The 17903-nt window shown below is 46.0% G+C and overlaps 1 protein-coding gene across 1 annotated transcript; it reads left to right on the top strand.

Annotated features, from left to right (window-relative positions):
• Positions 1–3519: 3519 nt before the first annotated feature.
• HHIPL2 (HHIP like 2) lies at positions 3520–16237 on the top strand (the record flags this gene model as incomplete). The annotated part of the gene is given in 8 exon segments (XM_082833625.1): positions 3520–3551; positions 6481–6715; positions 6719–6811; positions 6814–7157; positions 8248–8393; positions 11954–12035; positions 15162–15244; positions 15933–16237. Coding segments are annotated over 8 exon segments (1320 nt in total).
• Between the last annotated feature and the right edge of the window lie 1666 nt (positions 16238–17903).

Here is a 17903-nt window from a genome sequence, read left to right as displayed (position 1 = left end):
TTGGGCTTTACATTTCATCATCTCATCACTGCAGTCCTATGAATTATCCCTATCTTAACAAGAAAGAAAGTGGTGTCTTCAGAGATTAAGTCACTTGCCCAGGGTCACAGCTGGTAGGTGCTGGCTCCAGGACTATAACCCGATCAGTGTGGTTCCAAAGGTCACACTCTGTGCTATGTGTACTGCCTTCCAGTTTAGTCATGTTTATAACCTGTAGCGCCCTGAGCTAGGGAGCAGGAAAAAGAATAGAGGGGATCCATCACCCATCCTTTCTCCTGGGCATGGAAGGTTCCCTCTCTGTGTCCTCACTGATCCCTCCCCATACAGACTCTTGTGAAATCACATTGTTTAATGGTCTTTGTACATCTGTCTTTCTCAGTAGTATATTACCTAGCCTTAATAATCTCCATATCACCAACACCTAACAGAATTTCTGGCTTATTAAATATTGAGTAGAACTGAATGAAAATTTATGAAAGCTATGGACTGAGTGCACCTGTCCCATAGGCAGTAATAATCTTGGTGAATTTCTGCCAAGGGTAGGGCCTCAGGAGACTGTTAGGTTTGAATCCTGGGTTTATCATATGCTTTCATTGTTTCTTTACCTACAGAATGGAGACAAGTAAAATTGATTGCTGTACTTTCTTTTTTATTTTTATTTTAATATTTATTTATTTTGGTTGTGCTGGGTCTTAGTTGCAGCATGCAGGATCTTTAGTTGCCATATGCGGGCTTCTTAGTTGTGGCATGTGGACTCTTAGTTGCGGCATGCATGTGGGATCTAGTTCTCCAACCAGGGATCGAACCTGGGCTGCCTGCATTGGGAGTGCAGAGTCTTACCCACTGGACTACCAGGGAAGTTCGTGTACTTTCTTTTTAAAAAAATACTTTTATACATCATGATAGAATGAGAAAAATCTGGGATGTAATTCAGAACACTTAAACTTCCTTGCCATCTTTTGCAGTCACCTAAAGCATGACCCTAAATGTTCCATGAAACCTCTCAGGCTTAAGCCACTTGTCTATACATTGGTAATGGCATATCTACCCTGCTTAGCTAATAGAATCATTGTGAAGATTACATGAGATGAAGTGAGAAAATACTTCATAAACTATAGTACATAATACAAATGAGAAGAATTGTTAATACTTTCCCTAAGCTTAAACGCGCCTGCTCATTTTCAGACTGTGAGAGAAGGCAGATAGATGCCAGAGAAATCAGTAAACTGTATGCAAGGCTACTGAGCTGGAGCATTTCTTTTTATATTTTCTCTATTTTATTCCATGACCTGATTCTAGGATAAACACCAGACCTTAACCTCACAATATCGTTTTTAAAAGGCACTTGCTGGGCTTCCCTGGTGGCGCAGTGGTTAAGAATCCGCCTGCCAATGCAGGGGACACAGGTTCGAACCCTGGCCGGGGAAGATCCCGCATGCCGCAGAGCAGCTAAGCCCGTGCGCCACAACTACTGAAGTCCGTGCGCCCTAGAGCCCACGAGCCACAACTACTGAGCCTGCATGCCACTACTACTGAAGCCCGTGTGCCTGGAGCCTGTGCTCTGCAATGAGAAGCCACCGCAATGAGAAGCCCGCGCACCGCGATGAAGAGTAGCCCCCGCTCGCCGCAACTAGAGAAAGCCCGCGTGCAGCAACGAAGACCCAACGCAGCCAAAAATAAATAAATAGATTTATTTAAAAAAAAAAAAAAGGCACTTGCCATAGGAAACAACGTGTGTGTGTGTGTAACTGCTATGGGATGAATTGTGTGTCCCCAAAAAGACGCATTGAAATCCTAACCCCCAGTACCTCAGAATGTGACTTTATTTGGAGATTGGATCTTTATATAGAGTTAATCAAGTTAAAATAAGACCATTAAAGTGAGTGCTAATCTGACTGATGTCTTTGTAAAAGGGGAAGTTTGGACACAGACATGCACACAGGGAGAAAGTTGTATGAACACAACGACAGATATTGGGGTGATGTTTCTACAAGCTAAGGAATGCAAAACATTGCTGGTAAACCCTGAAAAGCTAGGGGAGGGACGGGGGCCAGATTCTCCCTCCTGGCCCTCAGAAGGAACCCACCCTGCCGACACCTTGATCTCAGACTTCCAGCCTCCAAAACTGTGAGACAATAAATGTCTGTTATTGAAGCCTCGCAGTTTGTGGTACTTTGTTACGGCAGCCCTAGCGAATTAATACAATAATTTTTAAAGGAAATATCATGCCTGCTTCAAAAGTGAGAGCTAAAGTGATTTCAGATACTCGGTCTTGGCCCAGCTGGTGGTTCCAGGTTTATCTCCTAAGCTCACCTCACAGTCAAAATTTGTCCTCCGTTCTTCCCCATCTGTACCTTATCTCAATACCCTGATCAACCTTCATTAAGACTTTTTTCTTTGTCCCCTCCAGCCTGATGTCATCTCTCCCTCCTTGGAATCCACTGGCAGTTTGCTCCTTCCTTATTATCTTAATATAATCTGCCTTGTATTATTTGGAAATTTATTTTAACTTTTCTTCTCAGAGCATAAATTTCTTGAAAAAGTTTGTTTTGTGCATCAGTTTTCTGTTCAACATTCTTCTTCCAGCATAATGCTTTGCACATGCTCATACAAACCTACTGAACTGACATTGAGACATCTATGATAAAATTAATTACTGCATAATTATTACATAACCACATGTATTATGGTATTATATCTAAAATATTATTATATCTAAAATATGCAATATAATATTATATTAAATTACATATTTTAATAATGAGAAATTCATGCTGTCATTACATCTGATGGGACCTGCAAACCAGTCTCTCCCTGCTAATTTTGTAATCACTCTGCCCAAAGCAATAAGATCTGATTTACATGTCCTGGGTAGGTAGGAAGATTTGTGTTTTCATATGTCCAAGTTAATTATTTTAATGCTGAGTTCTAATTCTGTAAACAGAATCATTTAAAATTATTTTCCAAAAAGGAGGCATTCCTTTGGACTCAATTTTTTTTTATGGCAAAGGAAAACTGAGACAAACATTAGTACAATCAAAAAGTACTCTCAGGTCCTACACGGAACAAGAGAATGCGCTCATTCTTACACGTCACAGGGTAAACGGTCACCTCCCATTTCTGAGGCCTCAGGGCTGTAGATTCACTGGCGGAAGCTGGTCCAAGTGTAGCTCCTCCCGCCCAAGCCTTCCAGAGCAATGACATTATCTGAACTTCGAGCAAACAACCCCGTGGAATCAGCACAGCCACCAATGAATTACTGATGCTGTATTACGTTTTAAAAAGCAACATTCAACGAGGTATGATGTTGAACAGTACCCCAGGGATCATTCTAAGGACTCCCTCCCCTTGACTTTTCTCTTAGTTACAAAAACGTTTGTATTTTAAAAGCCCTTTAGAAGCTTGCTCACCTGCCAGCTGCCTCCACCTGGGGCTTTGGGCTCTGCACAGACACACTGAGGTGGAGTTTGGTTTCCACACGTTTCCCAAAGCTCTCCCTCTGGGGTTCTGCAGGCCCGGATGCTTTCTCAGGCCCCAGAAGAATGCGATTGGTATTCTTCATGGAGCTGTCTGGGCAGCCATGGTCTGGGTCCTCCCTGCAGGGCTCTGAGAGCTGAGCACAGCACACACCTGTGGTGCTCCCAGAGCACATGGGGGAAGTGGTGGCATCCGTGGGGATGCAGCCCTCTTCCTGGTCATTTGTGCCAGGGGGTCTCTGGTGTGATGATGGGGGCTCTCCCCAGCTTTCCAGACCTGGCCTAGGAGAGCTTCAAGCTGCTGAGTGGCAATGACTCAGAGGTTCTGCTTCTCCTGGCTCTCCAGTAGCCAAAACCCACATGCTTGGCAGACATCACCTCAGTAGGTCTCAGCCCGAACCCACGCTGGATGCAGACTGCACGCACTGACTTTGTGGGAAGAGGGCTTCAGGGGTACAGGGGAGAGTCTGTGTTGGAGAGCAGGTGAAAGAGGTTGCTGTGAGGAGGAGTGTTCTCATGATGTGCTGGGGGTGAGACACAGCAAATCCAGGCAGACCTTTGATCTGAGACCCGCCTGGGCATGTCAGCACAATTACTTGGCTCTCCTGCTGTGGTTCCAGAGCCAACGGGCCACCCCAACTCCCAGTGAAGGGAACATAGCAGAGGCTGGCACAGAAGCCAGCCACCTGTGAGGCATCGCTCCGGGCTGTCCTCTCTTACCTCGGGTTCCACCCCTTGGCTGTTTCCTGGAGAATTAACTCTGGGAAAACCATCTGGGCAGAAGCTGGGCTCTTATGAGCAGCACCGAGACTCTTAATTTCTGAGATATTCCCCTGATAAAAATGTCTCTTCCCTCCCTCTCTCCTGCCTCCCCCTTCCCTTTTGGGTGAGGTTTCAGAAAGCCAAATTCAACAGCTCTCCAGTTTTAAGAATTTGAGGAATAAGAATAACCTACACATGTCTATAATGGGAAAGAATGCGAAAAAGAATATATATATGTATAACTGAATCACTTTGCTGTACAGCAGAAATTAATACAACATTGTAAACCAACTATACTTCAATAAAATTAAAAACAAAACCAAAAATGAAACAAAAAAGAATAAGCTACAAGTGTCTATTAAAATTCACAACTTTATTCTCCCTCTTTCTTCCCCCGCACACGTGGTGTGTTCCCAGCAATGATCCTGTAGGCAGCTACTAGGACCCCCATTTTACTGATGAGGAATCAGGAGTTTTAAAGGACTTACTGAAGGTCAAACAGTGTCAGGGCACAAATCCGGAGGCTCAGGCTCCAAGTCTCGTGCCCTTTTGATCACACCATGCCAAAGTAGAGTCACAACAGCCCTGGCCCAGCCACTCAATGGTTCTCTAACCTGGGGCAAGCGTAAGGTCCATTAGAACAGAGCCTTAGTGCACTTTGCTCACTGTCATAGCCCCCGTGCAGAGGACAGTGCTTGGCACACAATAGAGACTCTTCCTGGGCCTTCATTTTCTTTTCTTTTTTTTTTTGCGGTACACAGGCCTCTCACTGTTGTGGCCTCTCCCGTTGTGGAGCACAGGCTCCGGCCACGCAGGCTCAGTGGCTATGGCTCAAGGGCCCAGCAGCTCCGCGGCATGTGGGATCATCCCGGACTGGGGCACGAACCCATGTCCCCTGCATCGGCAGGCAGACTCTCAACCACTGCACCACCAGGGAAGCCCGGGCCTTCATTTTCTAAGACAGAGAAATGATAGTTACTGAGCTGATTGAGTAAAGGCAACTGTGCAGACTCTAAATTGCTGCATAAGAGTGTGCCATGGTAGTGATTATATGTCCACAGCCTCCTTTGCTCCTGGGTATTTCACCCTTATTTTTGTCTTCCATCTCTCTTCTTTCTACTCCCCAGGGGTGGACAGCTCAGCCAGGGACTCAGAGCGGTTCATATGGCTTCTTGTCAGCAGCTCTGACACGTATCCTGAATAGAAGCAGACAACAGCCCAGGGAGAGATGCTGTGAGTCTCTGGGCTCTTTCTTCTGCTCTTTCTGATAACCAAGAAGTCACTCTGCAGTCTGCCATCAGGGCTGAAATAAGAAAGAATGGGGAACTCAACATATCTGAGAAACGCTGCTGGTCCCTCTGTTAAAGTGATGAGAGAACAGACATGAATGAGACGGCCCTGGGGGAGGCATCAGTGATCAGAAGCGGGTTCTGGGCCAGAGGACCCTGCCCTACTCCACAGCCCCAAACTACCCCCTTTAAATTGGTCTTTCTTACTTTCCTCATCTCACTTGCCTCTGCCTTTCGTCACTATTGAGAGTTGGTTGTCTGCCCACAATATTCTATTTTCCTCCTAGAAAACGCTATAGTTCAGGGAGGCCCAAGTAGCAGATATTCCTTTGGTTCACAGTCCTTGTATGTTTGTGAAGAGCAGTCATATGGCCCCAGAGCCACAAGTTAAATTTGTGTGGCTCCCAGCATGGTGTTTTGTATATTAAACACTTCAATATTTTTAATAAATAAGGGAAGAAATTGCTAGATGCCTAATCCCTGGGAATGATGTAGCGTGTTCATTTTGATCATTTTATTTTTCAATTATACAATATTTTGAACATACGGAAAAGCACAGAAAATTAAGTAATTAACACTACGGATCCAACACTGAGATTCAACAAATGTGAAACCCTCACCACATTGCTTCAGATGTGCAAAAAGAAATTAAATCTTACAGATACAGCATTTAGGATAAAGGGCAAGATGGAGACATTTGGTACCCTCTCTTTTTTAGAAAAAATTGATCGTTTAATAAAACTCTATATGTCAAGAATGAACTTAAAATGCTAGAGATGGTGTAGTGAATATGAGGATTTTTTCTTTTTCCTTTCTGCTTTTCAGAAGCATTAACTGGGTAGAAAATTTGGGTCCCAGAGAGGAACTTTACCAGTAGTTGGTAACAGGAGCTCCAGAATCCTGGTTCTTTCCCAGATCTTTTTTCCCACTGTTTGCTCAAAAACTGGTTCCAGCTCCACCGTGGTCCGTCTGCCCGCTGGGGCTGAGCTGCCTCTTCTTTTCCAGGAGTGCTCGCCCTGCGCAGCCCACCGCTATGATGCTGAGAACCCGCGGACGCCCCTCCGGAACCTTCCCGACCTCTGCTCTGACTACTGCTCTGCATTCCACTCTAACTGCCGCTCCGCAGTCTCTCTGCTCACCAATGACCGCCGCCTCCAGGAATCCCATGAAAAGGATGGCGCGCGCTTCTAATGGCTCCTCAACCTTCCCGACAAGGACCACTGCTTCCCTAACGTCTTGAGGAGTGACCATCTCAACCGCAACCTGGGGGTGGTGGCCGAGAACCCTCGGGGCTGCCTGTGGCCAGCGGGCTGAGGCACCCGGTCTCCATGGTCCACGCTGGGGACGGCACCCATCGCCTCTTCGTGGCCGAGCAGGTGGGGGTCTATCTGCCTGATGGGAGTCGCCTGGAGCAACCCTTCCTGGACCTCAAGAGCATCGTGCTGATCACTCCCTGGATGGGGGATGAGAGAGGCTTCCTGGGGTTGGCTTTTCATCCCCAATTCCACCGCAGCCGCAAGTTCTATATTTATTATTCATGCCTGGGCAAGAAGAGGGTCGAAAAGATTCGGATTAGTGAGATGAAGCTTTCTCGGGCAGATCCCAGCAAAGCTGATCCCAAATCGGAGAGGTGAGGCATACCCACGAGAATCTGCAGCTGTGTACTGTGTTTCAAAATGTTGCCCATCAGTCCTCTGAGATGATATAGGAGAGCTTTCCTGGGTTTAGACCTACTAGCTTATAATGATGATAAAGGAGTCATTGTTGATTACTGAGGTTAACCCAAGTTAGCTTCTTGAGTCCATGGCTTCTTCATGGCTACAGCCACCCACCTTACAGTTATACCTGGAACCATGCTTGCTTGAGTTTACAGAGGCTAAGCAAAGGCCGGCAGCCATAAGGGTTTGAGAAATGATTTTAGATAATATCAGTATATTAAATATAATAGCAGCCTCTGATTATTGCGTGACCATTAGATCCCAGGTCCTTTACCATGAACATGGGAATTCTCATCCTTGCAGGAAGCTGTGACGCAAGGCCGTTAAGTTACTGATGCCTGGTCAGATGAACGGCTCAGTTCTAACTGACCCCACACTCCTGCTCTTTCACTCTACCATGCTGCCTTTTTTCCTTTTCCTTTCTGCCTTATCTCTCTCTTCCCATATAGACAGTTAGGGGATTGAAAAGAGCATGAAGAAGTGATAGACTGACCCCTGTGTGGTTGCCCGAAGGAAGGGACTGAGAGTTCTTGTAGAGCGGAGAGTAAGGCTGAGCCCCAGTTACTGGGTTTTGAGCCCTCACTATATGCCAGACACTTAGTGAGATATTTATATATATTATCTTATTTAACATTCACAATGCTTGCCTATGGTAAATTCTCTTACCATCCCCCATTTTATAGATTGATAGATTTTATAGAGGCTTAGAGGTGTTGAGCAACTAACCAGTTAATAAAAATTAGATTAGTCTTTTGTAGTGGTGCAACCTTCACAGAGCACCAAGCTCCTCTTATAATAGCGAGTGAACTTCCCCATCTAGGGCAAGTGGGTGACCGAAATATCTCTGCAGCAGCTTTTTTGATTCCTGAGGGAAGCTAGTTATTGGTCTCCTATGGGAGACTCACTCCTGATAGTCAAGGATTCCTTGATTCTAGGAGGAAAAAATATCCTGCAGGGTGGAAATATGGATTCCTAAAATATAAGGTTTTGCTTTTCATCTAGTCGACTTATGGCTTTGCAGGAAGATAGAAAAACCAAGAAATGGGAGAAACAGGACATTTGCCTGGGCAACACTGAGTCCTGTGCCTTCCCAGGGTTGATCAGCACATACGGCAAACTTATCATCTCCTTTGCTGAAGATGAAGCAGGTAACAAACGTACAAGGTTATTCTGTTTCTGCTTACAGGAACTTAGATAATCACAGGCATTGTGAACTGAACATTTATTATCATAATAATCATTATTATTACTATTGTTATTATTACTCTTATTATTGTTATTGAAAATGCAACTACCACTTTTTCTATTTTCACTGTCATTTAGTCACCTTTTTTTTTTTTTTTCTGCTGTATGCGCGCCTCTCACTGTTGTGGCCTCTCCCGTTGCGGAGCACAGGCTCCGGACGCGCAGGCTCAGCGGCCATGGCTCACGGGCCCAGCCGCTCCGCGGCATGTGGGATCCTCCCGGACCGGGGCAACGAACCCGTGTCCCCTGCATTGGCAGGCGGACTCTCAACCACTGCGCCACCAGGGGAGCCCTAGTCATCTTTTATAATGTACTGGATACTGTTCTAAGCACTTTACATTTTAAAATCTTATTTAGTAATCACAACACCCCCATGATGTAATTGTTACGTTTATTTCACCAATGAGGAAACAGATTGACTATGCCGACTTACCCCTTCTTTGTTGAACTGCACAGCTCACTGTGCAGGGCAGGCCAAGGTCTACACTGGAGTCTTTTCAATTCTTTGACTATGAAGGAGGTGCATGTACTCCTTCCTTCCTGATTTTATTCTAATCTGCAATTATACAAACGTGGACAGGGCCAACAGTGGGGCAGGCAGTGGGTGTTTATCCTGCTGGTGTTGCCTGAGAGAAGGTACCTCTGATGATCCACCGGCTGGGCTGGGCTCTTCCTGACGCTGCCAACAGCTTGTTAGGCAACTTCTGTGAATGAACAAGGGAGAATTTCTTTCCTGAGGGATCTGAGAAAAGGGTAGACAGCTAGGTAGGAGGCTACTCACTAGAGAGATTAGGCATCTGTTAAGGGCATCAGTAAAGCAAGGCATGCGTGCACATAAGAGCGGGCGGGAGGGAGGGAGAGAGAGAGAGGGACTCAGCTTTAATAAATATACTCAAAGTTTGAAATAAGAAAATGAGGTTTTAATTTCAGCTTTACATAAGTTATGTGTCAATTTGAAAGTTAAAATTTTATTTTGTTTATGTCAGTGGCAACAAGGCCTGTGATCCTTCCGATATTTGGCACTGCACCTAGCCATGCTTCGAGGCAAGGAAGAGAATAAAATGATCTCTTAGGGGTCCCTTCGAGACACAGGACTCTACAAGTGTAAACCAAAGCCTTGATGGTTTCCCACTTTCCACTCTGAGCCACGGGTGGCTGTACAGGAGCTTCACTTGAATTGGACATAAAGAAAACCAGTCAGCAGCTGCACCGTTTCCTCTCAGCTAGCTTATGAATAGATAGTTCAGGATGAATATTTTTTTGTTTCGTTTTGTTTTTGCGGTACGCGGGCCTCTCACCGTTGTGGCCTCTTCCGTCGCGGAGCACAGGCTCCGGACGCGCAGGCCCAGCGGCCATGGCTCCCTAAAGCCAGGGAGGCTGTCCCCGAGGCAAGTTATTTTCTTCCAGAGTTGCTTGCTTTTGTGTTTTTGCAAAGAGTGATTCAGATTTTCTGCGTGTGTTATAGTCTTTCCCATTATTGACCTGTTTAGAACTCAGTTTATTTCATTATTTTACTATTAGTCACCAGCTTGAGATAAGCCACATTTTAGTTGCACCAGAGCTCTGCCTTCACTGTTGTTACAGTTTATTTCCTGAGTTCTTCTAACCAACAGCTGGCACAAATAAACGAGTGAGTAAATAAGTAAGTGAGTGGCGGGTGTGGGGCTACCCGTGGCTGAGTTCTGAAGGGTTGGATTTCTGAATGTCAGTCACTGAAGCACATCTTCAGGAGGACTGGCTGAGGTCACAAAGCTTGCAGTAAATTCGCATTGCATACATTTTGCTTTACATGGCCTGTTATAGTTTTTTGGTGGCTTTTTTTGCCCTAAAATACATTTTTTAAAAATGTCAGACCCGACAAATGAAATTCACTTCTAGCATTGTCTTCCCCTGAAAATACATGCATGTCCAAATCTATGGCATGTTTGGAACATATAATTTACACCAACTGTAGTCATGTGTAGGGAATATGCAGCAACGCAGGGTTTCCAATTCTCCTTTTAGACCAGAAATTGTTTGCGTGATTTGGAGGGACCCTTGCCCGAGGGTGACCTGTGCACATGAAGACAGTTGGTAGACACCTCATTGATCTAATGTCAGCATCACCTTGGATAGTACCTGGGGTTTCTAATCAGAGGGGCAAACTGGCTCTAGGGAAGGGTTTGTCCTAAGTCCTCAGACCCCCTTACAAGGGGAAGATTATAAATACAGTTTGTCAATACACAAAACCAAGTCTATTAGTCAGTTGTTACCTTGTGTGCGTTACCTCTGCAAAGAACATCGGTCTCACACTCAGCCTGAGAGAAACATTAGTCACTGCTCTCCACGAATTCAAGGAAGAAGATTGTTTAACTAGCTCAGAGCTGTCTAAAGCTCTAGACTTTTCCAATTTGCACCTTACTAAGACATTTCCTTCCATAAGGTTGAGAGAGAGCTTGTGTAAGTCACACAACAGCAAGTGCATTAAACCCAGTGCGATAGCACAAAAGTTGTGTCAGGCTCACAAAACTGTCACGGTGCCAGGCTTTAGGGAACAGAGACATAAGGAAGTAAGAGGAACTGCCGATGACTGAATACTTTCTCATTTAATACCTAATAATCAGGGAGGATATTCTTATCTCCCTTTTACAAGTGAATAAATAACACGAGGGTTACCCAGGTGGAGAGGTTGCCCAAGACAACACAGATGGTAATGGGTGTTAGCAGATTTCAAACTCAGTTTTATCTACCCAAAGTTGGGCTCATAAACCCTATACTGTCCCTCACAGGGAACCGTGAAACGAGGTGGAATGAGGTACTTACCATGAGAAGGGAGCAGTGTTTTCTGGAGTTCAAACATGAGGAAATGGGAGGAAAAAGGGACCCCTGGTAAAAGAGATGAAGAAGACAGTGGGTGGAGGTGATTTCTGTGGGGTGTGGAGAAGACCAAGGGGGTGCCGAGGAGTGGAGGGTGTCACAGGAAATAAGGAACCCAAGACTGAAGAAGGTGGAGTTGGAGGACACGGTGAGATGGGGGAAGGGGGACTAACACAGTAAGGAAGGGGTAATAGAATATAAAGTATCTAATAAGTGGTCCTCAGCCTGTGGCTTGCCTATCTCTGGGCTTTATGGAGACTCCTTATCAGTAGTGGAGAACTGGGGAGGGAGAGGGAGGCTCACTGAGGTGAAGTTTCTGAAAGCAAAGAGGTGATAAATGAGATGAGAAGCCCTTTGGCTCAGGGAACATGAACAGAAACGTGCCTCTGGTGGGGGACACCCCAAGCTGGTCTGGGGGGCTGAGATGAACTTTCTCTTTGGGGAGCTCACAGACCTTGAGGCCTCACTGTCAGTCAGGATTTCAGGGACCCCTTCCTGGGGCTCACGCATTTCAGGGCCACAACCCCTGGTGATGATTTTCTGTGTGTTCAGCTGTCTTGGCCCGGCCTTGTGTCCTGTCCTTGATGGCCTGTTCCTGTTTTATCAGGGGAGCTCTACTTCCTGGCCACCTCCTACCCAAGCGCCTACACACCGCATGGAACCATTTACAAATTTGTTGACCCATCGAGGTGGGGCTTGGGTTACCTTTTCTTCTCAGGTGATTGGAGCTTGTCTTTATCGCCATGGCAGGTCAGAAAAACAGTCCTCACTCCCCAAGAATTACCAGATATGATCAACGGAGCGTATCTTTCTTTTAGATGCAAAGCAGACTGGTCTGGGATTTCCCTGGTGGCGCAGTAGTTAACACTCTGAGCTCCCAATGCAGGGGGGCCGAGTTTGATCCCTGGTTAGGGAACTAGATGCCGCATGCACGCTGCAACTAAGGAGCCAGTGAGCTGCAACTAAGGAGCCCACGTGCCACAACTAAGACCCGGCGTAACCAAATAAATACATTAAAACAAAAAAAAGCAGATTGGGCAGACAAATGTGTAGGACAATGCATCTGTAGGAATTATGGAATATTGGGGAAATGGTCTCTTTGTGGTTGGAAATGAGGATCTTGAGCCTTTCTAGGATGACTAGTCCAGACCTGTGGCTCCTGTCTTTTTTTTTTTTTTTTTTATGCTTCTGGAGACTTCTGTCTGGGATCATCTGACAGTGGGTGTACACCTCTGCCCACCTGAGTAGATATTGCCACCCTATCCCATGGGTTGGTCTTTGGCACATACGGTTGGCCCTCCGTATCCATGGATTCCACGTCTGTGGATTCAACCAACTGTGGATCAAAAATATTTTTTAAAATTCCAGAAAATTACAGAAAGCAAAACTTGAACTTGCCATGCCCTGGCAACTATTTATGTAATATTTACAACTAATTACATAGCAGTTATATTTATTTACAATTATTTACATAGCATTTACATTGTGTTAGGTATCATAAGTAATCTAGAGATGATTTAAAGTATATGGAGAATGCGTAGGTTATATGCTGAACACCATACCATATTACTTAAGGGACTTGAGCACCAGTGGGTTTTGGTATCTGTGAGGTCCTGGGACCCATCCCTGGGAGCTGTATCTAAAACTGTCAGGTTTCTCAGTGTCTCCGCCTGATCCTTCCTGGAATTCAGTGAGAGGATTTATTCACTTGGTAGACTCTACGATGTTTAACTCTGCTTCTCTGCCCACCTTTCTCAGAGACTAACCAACCTTCAACTCATCAGGCAAAAGCCATACTACAGACTCCCATTTGTGAGGTTGTTGAAGGTGTGTCCGTATCTGTCCCTGGGAGAGTGATGCAGTGTATCCATCCTGAGAGCTCTGGGCAGTGTGCGGGATTTATCTCAGGATTCTTACCCAAAGCCAGAAAGTCTCCCCGTGAATCAGCTTGAAGGTAGACCTGCAGACGAAGACTTCCCTGTGAGGCGTCTGTTACCATATCTGGGGTGGTGTTCAGAGTACATTTGCTGCTGGTGAGGGCTCAGAAGCCCAGCCCAGCACAGCTCCCCTTGGCAACTGGGCTTGGGTTTGGTGTTCTCAGACGTTCCCAGAAGAGACTCAGTCCCTGAGGTTGTGCCCAGGGACTCTCCTGGTGGAGTGCAGGGTTGTCAGGGGTGAATTAGGGACTGGCTGTCTCCACTGCTGGGTCTACTCCATGCAGATCTCCTGTGCTTGAGGGATGAAGCAAACCCAGGGTCTTTAAAGTGCTTCCAGAGGCTGAAGGTGCCTGGGTGGGGAGTTTTCTGTTCTTTCTATCAACAGGTTTCCAATGTGAATCCGTTTTTCTTTCCTTTGACAGTTTCCTGATTTGGCTGGGGGATAATTTAGCTTACGTCTAGTGGCATGAGAGATCAATCATAAAGCAACTGTAAGGGCTGCTCCACGCGGAAGACACCCTTTCTCATGCACCTTTCTCTCAGTTGACATTTAGGGAGTCATTTCTGTGTCCCAGGCACTGTGCTGGGTGCTGTGTGTGCAGGCTGACATTTGATGCCGACAGAATCCCAGTGAGACAGGGTAACACCCTCAATCTACAGATTAGGTAACTGAGCCTAGCTACCTTTGATCACTTGCCCGAGGTAGAGCTAGTAAGACGTGACAGAGGATAGGAACGCATTCCTCTTTCTGGCTCAGTCATTTCAGCACTACCTATTCACTTCAGTTATAATGACGACTTGAATTGTACAGACTTCTGTAGCAGTGGGTCCAGATCCTGCTCTGCTTACTTCTTTAGCCCGTCTTTGCACTAAATGCACTCTCCCCAGCATTCTAAGGAGCAGTTGGTTTATTTACGTATGCTTTCCCCCTTCCATCTTTTCCTTCTGCCCTTCCCTTAGAATCATAGACCCTGGATGCTGGGTTTGAATCTCAGCTTTACCACCAACTAGCTGGGAGTGTTCCTAGTCTGCAAAGTCCCTTTTGTTTCAGAAGGTGCACCCAGGGGACAGCAGTTTGAGAATCAGAATACTAGGAGGCAGAGAGGCTGCCATTACTTAAGGGGCCATGCCATGAGTATCTGAAGAGATTTTCTTTAAAGGGGATCACTTTTGTATGTGCTGAGCACTGCTCCAATCGATTTTTAAAATCTCATTTAAAAAATAATTTAGGGCTTCCCTGGTGGCGCAGTGGTTGAGAGTCTGCCTGCTGATGCAGGGGACACAGGTTCGTGCCCCGGTCCTGGAAGATCCCACATGCCGCGGAGCGGCTGGGCCTGTGAGCCATGGCCGCTGAGCCTGCGCGTCCGGAGCCTGTGCTCCGTGACGGGAGAGGCCACGGTGGTGAGAGGCCCGTGTACCACAAAAAAACACAAAAACAAACAAAAAAAGAATTAAAAAAATTATATGTCAATCACTTATGGTGTGCCAAGCACACAGTTCTTATTTAATCCTCCTCGTCTCCCTGTGAGGATGGGTGATATTACTTTTTCTATTTTACAGAAGTGAAAATCGAAACTTAGCAAGGTTTACTTGCCCATGGTCCCCAGGATTTGTACCCTATTCTCTCTGTTGCCAAGCCCATGCTCCAACCCCCTCACTACACTGTCCCCGAAGTGCCTCACTACAGTGTCCCTGTGATGTCCATGTCCTTTCTCCTCTCTGTCTGAGCTCATCGCAGATTTCCTGTTACATCTGTCCCATCCCTATGGATAAGGGAGGGCTGAACCCAGTTCTTGCACATGTATGACTTTTGGTGACCGGAATTTCGTGGTTCCATCTTCAGAGTCTTGTATCCTCACTTTTTCTCTCTGTTTTTAGGCGAGCACCTCCAGGCAAGCGCAAGTACAAGCCAGTGCCGGTGAAAACCAAGAGTAAGCGGGTCCAGTTCAGGCCACTTGCTAGTGAGTCCCTCTCTGTCTTTAGGCTCAGGCCTTGGCATCCAGGTGCCGGCACAGTGCCCTCTGCAAACAGCGGCAATCCCGGGGTGGCAGGTCTTATTTCCTCACCTAAGGCTTATCCTCTGACTGAGGACTATTACCTGTGGTCTGTATGTCTCCTCTGTGTACCAGGGTGAGAGGGGGCAGCACATGCTTCTGCTGCCATTCATTCTTTCATTCATTTGTTCGTTCAAGTATTCATTCATTCATTTAGTACTTACTTTGTGGCAGTCCCTGTGCCAATCCCTGAGGATACAGCAGTGAACCTGACCTGTAGGAGTCTAGAATCAAAGGAGAGGAGGACATGTAGTGCAGGCAAATGAAGAAATAAATATAGCATTGAGCTTCTGGCTAGAAGCATGCCCAGGGGACTGAGAAGGCCCTCAGAGTGAGAACTTCTTCCCCCCGGGAGGGTAGTCAGGAAAGACTTACAAGGGAGGGACAGTATCTTAAGGGAACTATTCTAGAGCCATGCATCTCTGGAGTGATCCCATTACAAAGTAATCTATTTAGATCAAGGCCAGGGAATTAAACATATTAACTTCAAAAGAATTTATATTCAAGAACCCTCAAGTGGGCATAGGATTCCATAGGATTCTTCGAGCTACTTTCCAGAACTAATATTTCTCCTAAATAAACGCTTGTTTCCCAGAAATGGTCTTGGACTTGCTAAAGAAGAAGTCCGAGGAAGCTGCTAGAAAACTGTCCAATGCAACTTTAGCTTCCAGTCCAGACCGGACTTCATCTCAGAAAGGCTCATCCAAGAAGCCAGCTTCTCCCACAAGCAGCAGGAAGACGTTTCCAAGGTCTGGTGAAAAGCAGAGAGCCAGAGCGTGGTCCCCAGGCCCCCAGGGGAAGAGGAGGAAGAGCCCGAGATGCCCCCGAGGCAGAGGCAGCCAGTCGGCACAGTGGAGGCGAGCTGGCAGAAGTGTCCCTCTGCCTCTTCGGTCACGGTGACAGGTCAGGGGACGAGTGCCCAGAGAACCACCTTGCCACGCGGAAGCTGCTACTACTGAAGGTGACCTTAGACGCATGGGAAGCCGGGGGTGGAGGTGGGAACCGGCGGAGAGAGCTTGATTTAGGCGGCACGGTTGTCCTGTCCACGGGAATTTTTCCACCTAAACGGATGCTCCTTGTCTGCTTCTCCGGGGAGACCAAACCCCATGTTGTCAGGGCACCTGGCTACTCATGTGCACTAGTCTGCAAACCTGCTTGGAATTCCACTATGTGTTTATGTTTTGCTTTGTAAATGCCTGTGACCTAAGGTAGTAAATCAACACTTGCTCCAATAGACAAGCTTCTTTGAGCTCGGAGAGCCCCTCTAAAATGGTCATCTCCTTTGCCCCCTTTAAAGATCAGGGTCTGAATAAGGTTAGGTCCTGTTCTGTACCTCCAGCACCTACTATTTTGCCCTGGCAAATAACATAATAAATGTGACTACTTTTTGCATACCTATTTTGTGCTAAGTTTATATATTATATTATCTGAAACCTCAAAACCTTGCTTCTTATGTGTTGCCACATAACTTATGTTGAAGGTGAGGGAAGTGAGGCTTGGTGAGGTTAAGCCATGTGCCCTAGACCACAGCAGCCAGGGAGCAGGGAATTGTTCAGCTGGACTTGAGCCAATGCTCCTGTCAACCTCCGGTGAACTTGCCTCTCTGGAGGGGCCTCAATGAGGGTTGGTAGCTTTTAACCAGGTATTTGAAGAATGAAAGGGCTAAGAGAGGAGATGACCCCTGTCTTCAAGAAGTTCTCCAAATTGTGCAAAGCGTCCAGAACGGTATAGGCAATTTGACTTAAGCAGAACAAAAACAAAAATGCCTGGGTTGTTAAGGACTTTTAGAGGTCACGTGATCCTTGCTTTAGATGAGGTTGGACATGTCCTGGACAGGTTATTTTAGACTTCCAAAGAAGTAGATTCCATTTTGTTTCTTTAGCAAACTCCATTTGTTGGGTAACCTAACCTAATCTAAATACACCAAGCCTTTCTGATTCTCTTCCTCTTGTTTTGTCTTTATTAAAGATGCAAAACACTGGTCATCACTTTCTGAAGATCATTTTTAGATCATCTCTTAGCTACCTTCCTTTGCCCTGTCTCATGGTTTTGCTTTTCTTTACTTTTGCCTACCTTTGTAGCTCTTATGAACACTCTAGTTGACTGAAAAAAATCGCACAATCTAAAAGTTGAGAATTATACTTTATTTGGCAGACTTACTGAGGACTATAGCACAGGATAGCAGCCCCTCAGGTAGCTCTGAGGGACTGTTCCAAAGAGGTAAGGGAGGAGCCAGGATATATGGGAGTTTTTGCTGAAAACAAACAAACAAACAAACAAAAAACATGTGGTTGAACATCAAAAGATTAATGCTAATCACGACAAAGAGACATTTCAAGTTAAAGATCTTAGTGCTTTTCTATGTATGGGAAGATGCAAGAGTCTGGGCTTACTGAAATTATTCCTTAGGTATGCACCTTAACTCTCTAGAGCCAGTCTCCTGTTTTTCTCCAACCTGAATTCTCCTCAGGTTTGCACTGTCGGGGGAGGCTGCAGTGGCTGACGGCTTATAGCCACAACATCCTTTGTTTACTGAAATGGCAGGTGACATTCTCTGTACACACTC

The sequence above is a fragment of the Leucopleurus acutus genome (genome assembly GCF_964270905.1).
Source record: "Leucopleurus acutus genome assembly, chromosome: 2".
Classification (NCBI taxonomy): Eukaryota; Metazoa; Chordata; class Mammalia; order Artiodactyla; family Delphinidae; genus Leucopleurus; species Leucopleurus acutus.
The sequence above is the reverse complement of the archived record's forward strand: the minus strand, read 5'-3'. Positions and strand labels throughout refer to the sequence as shown.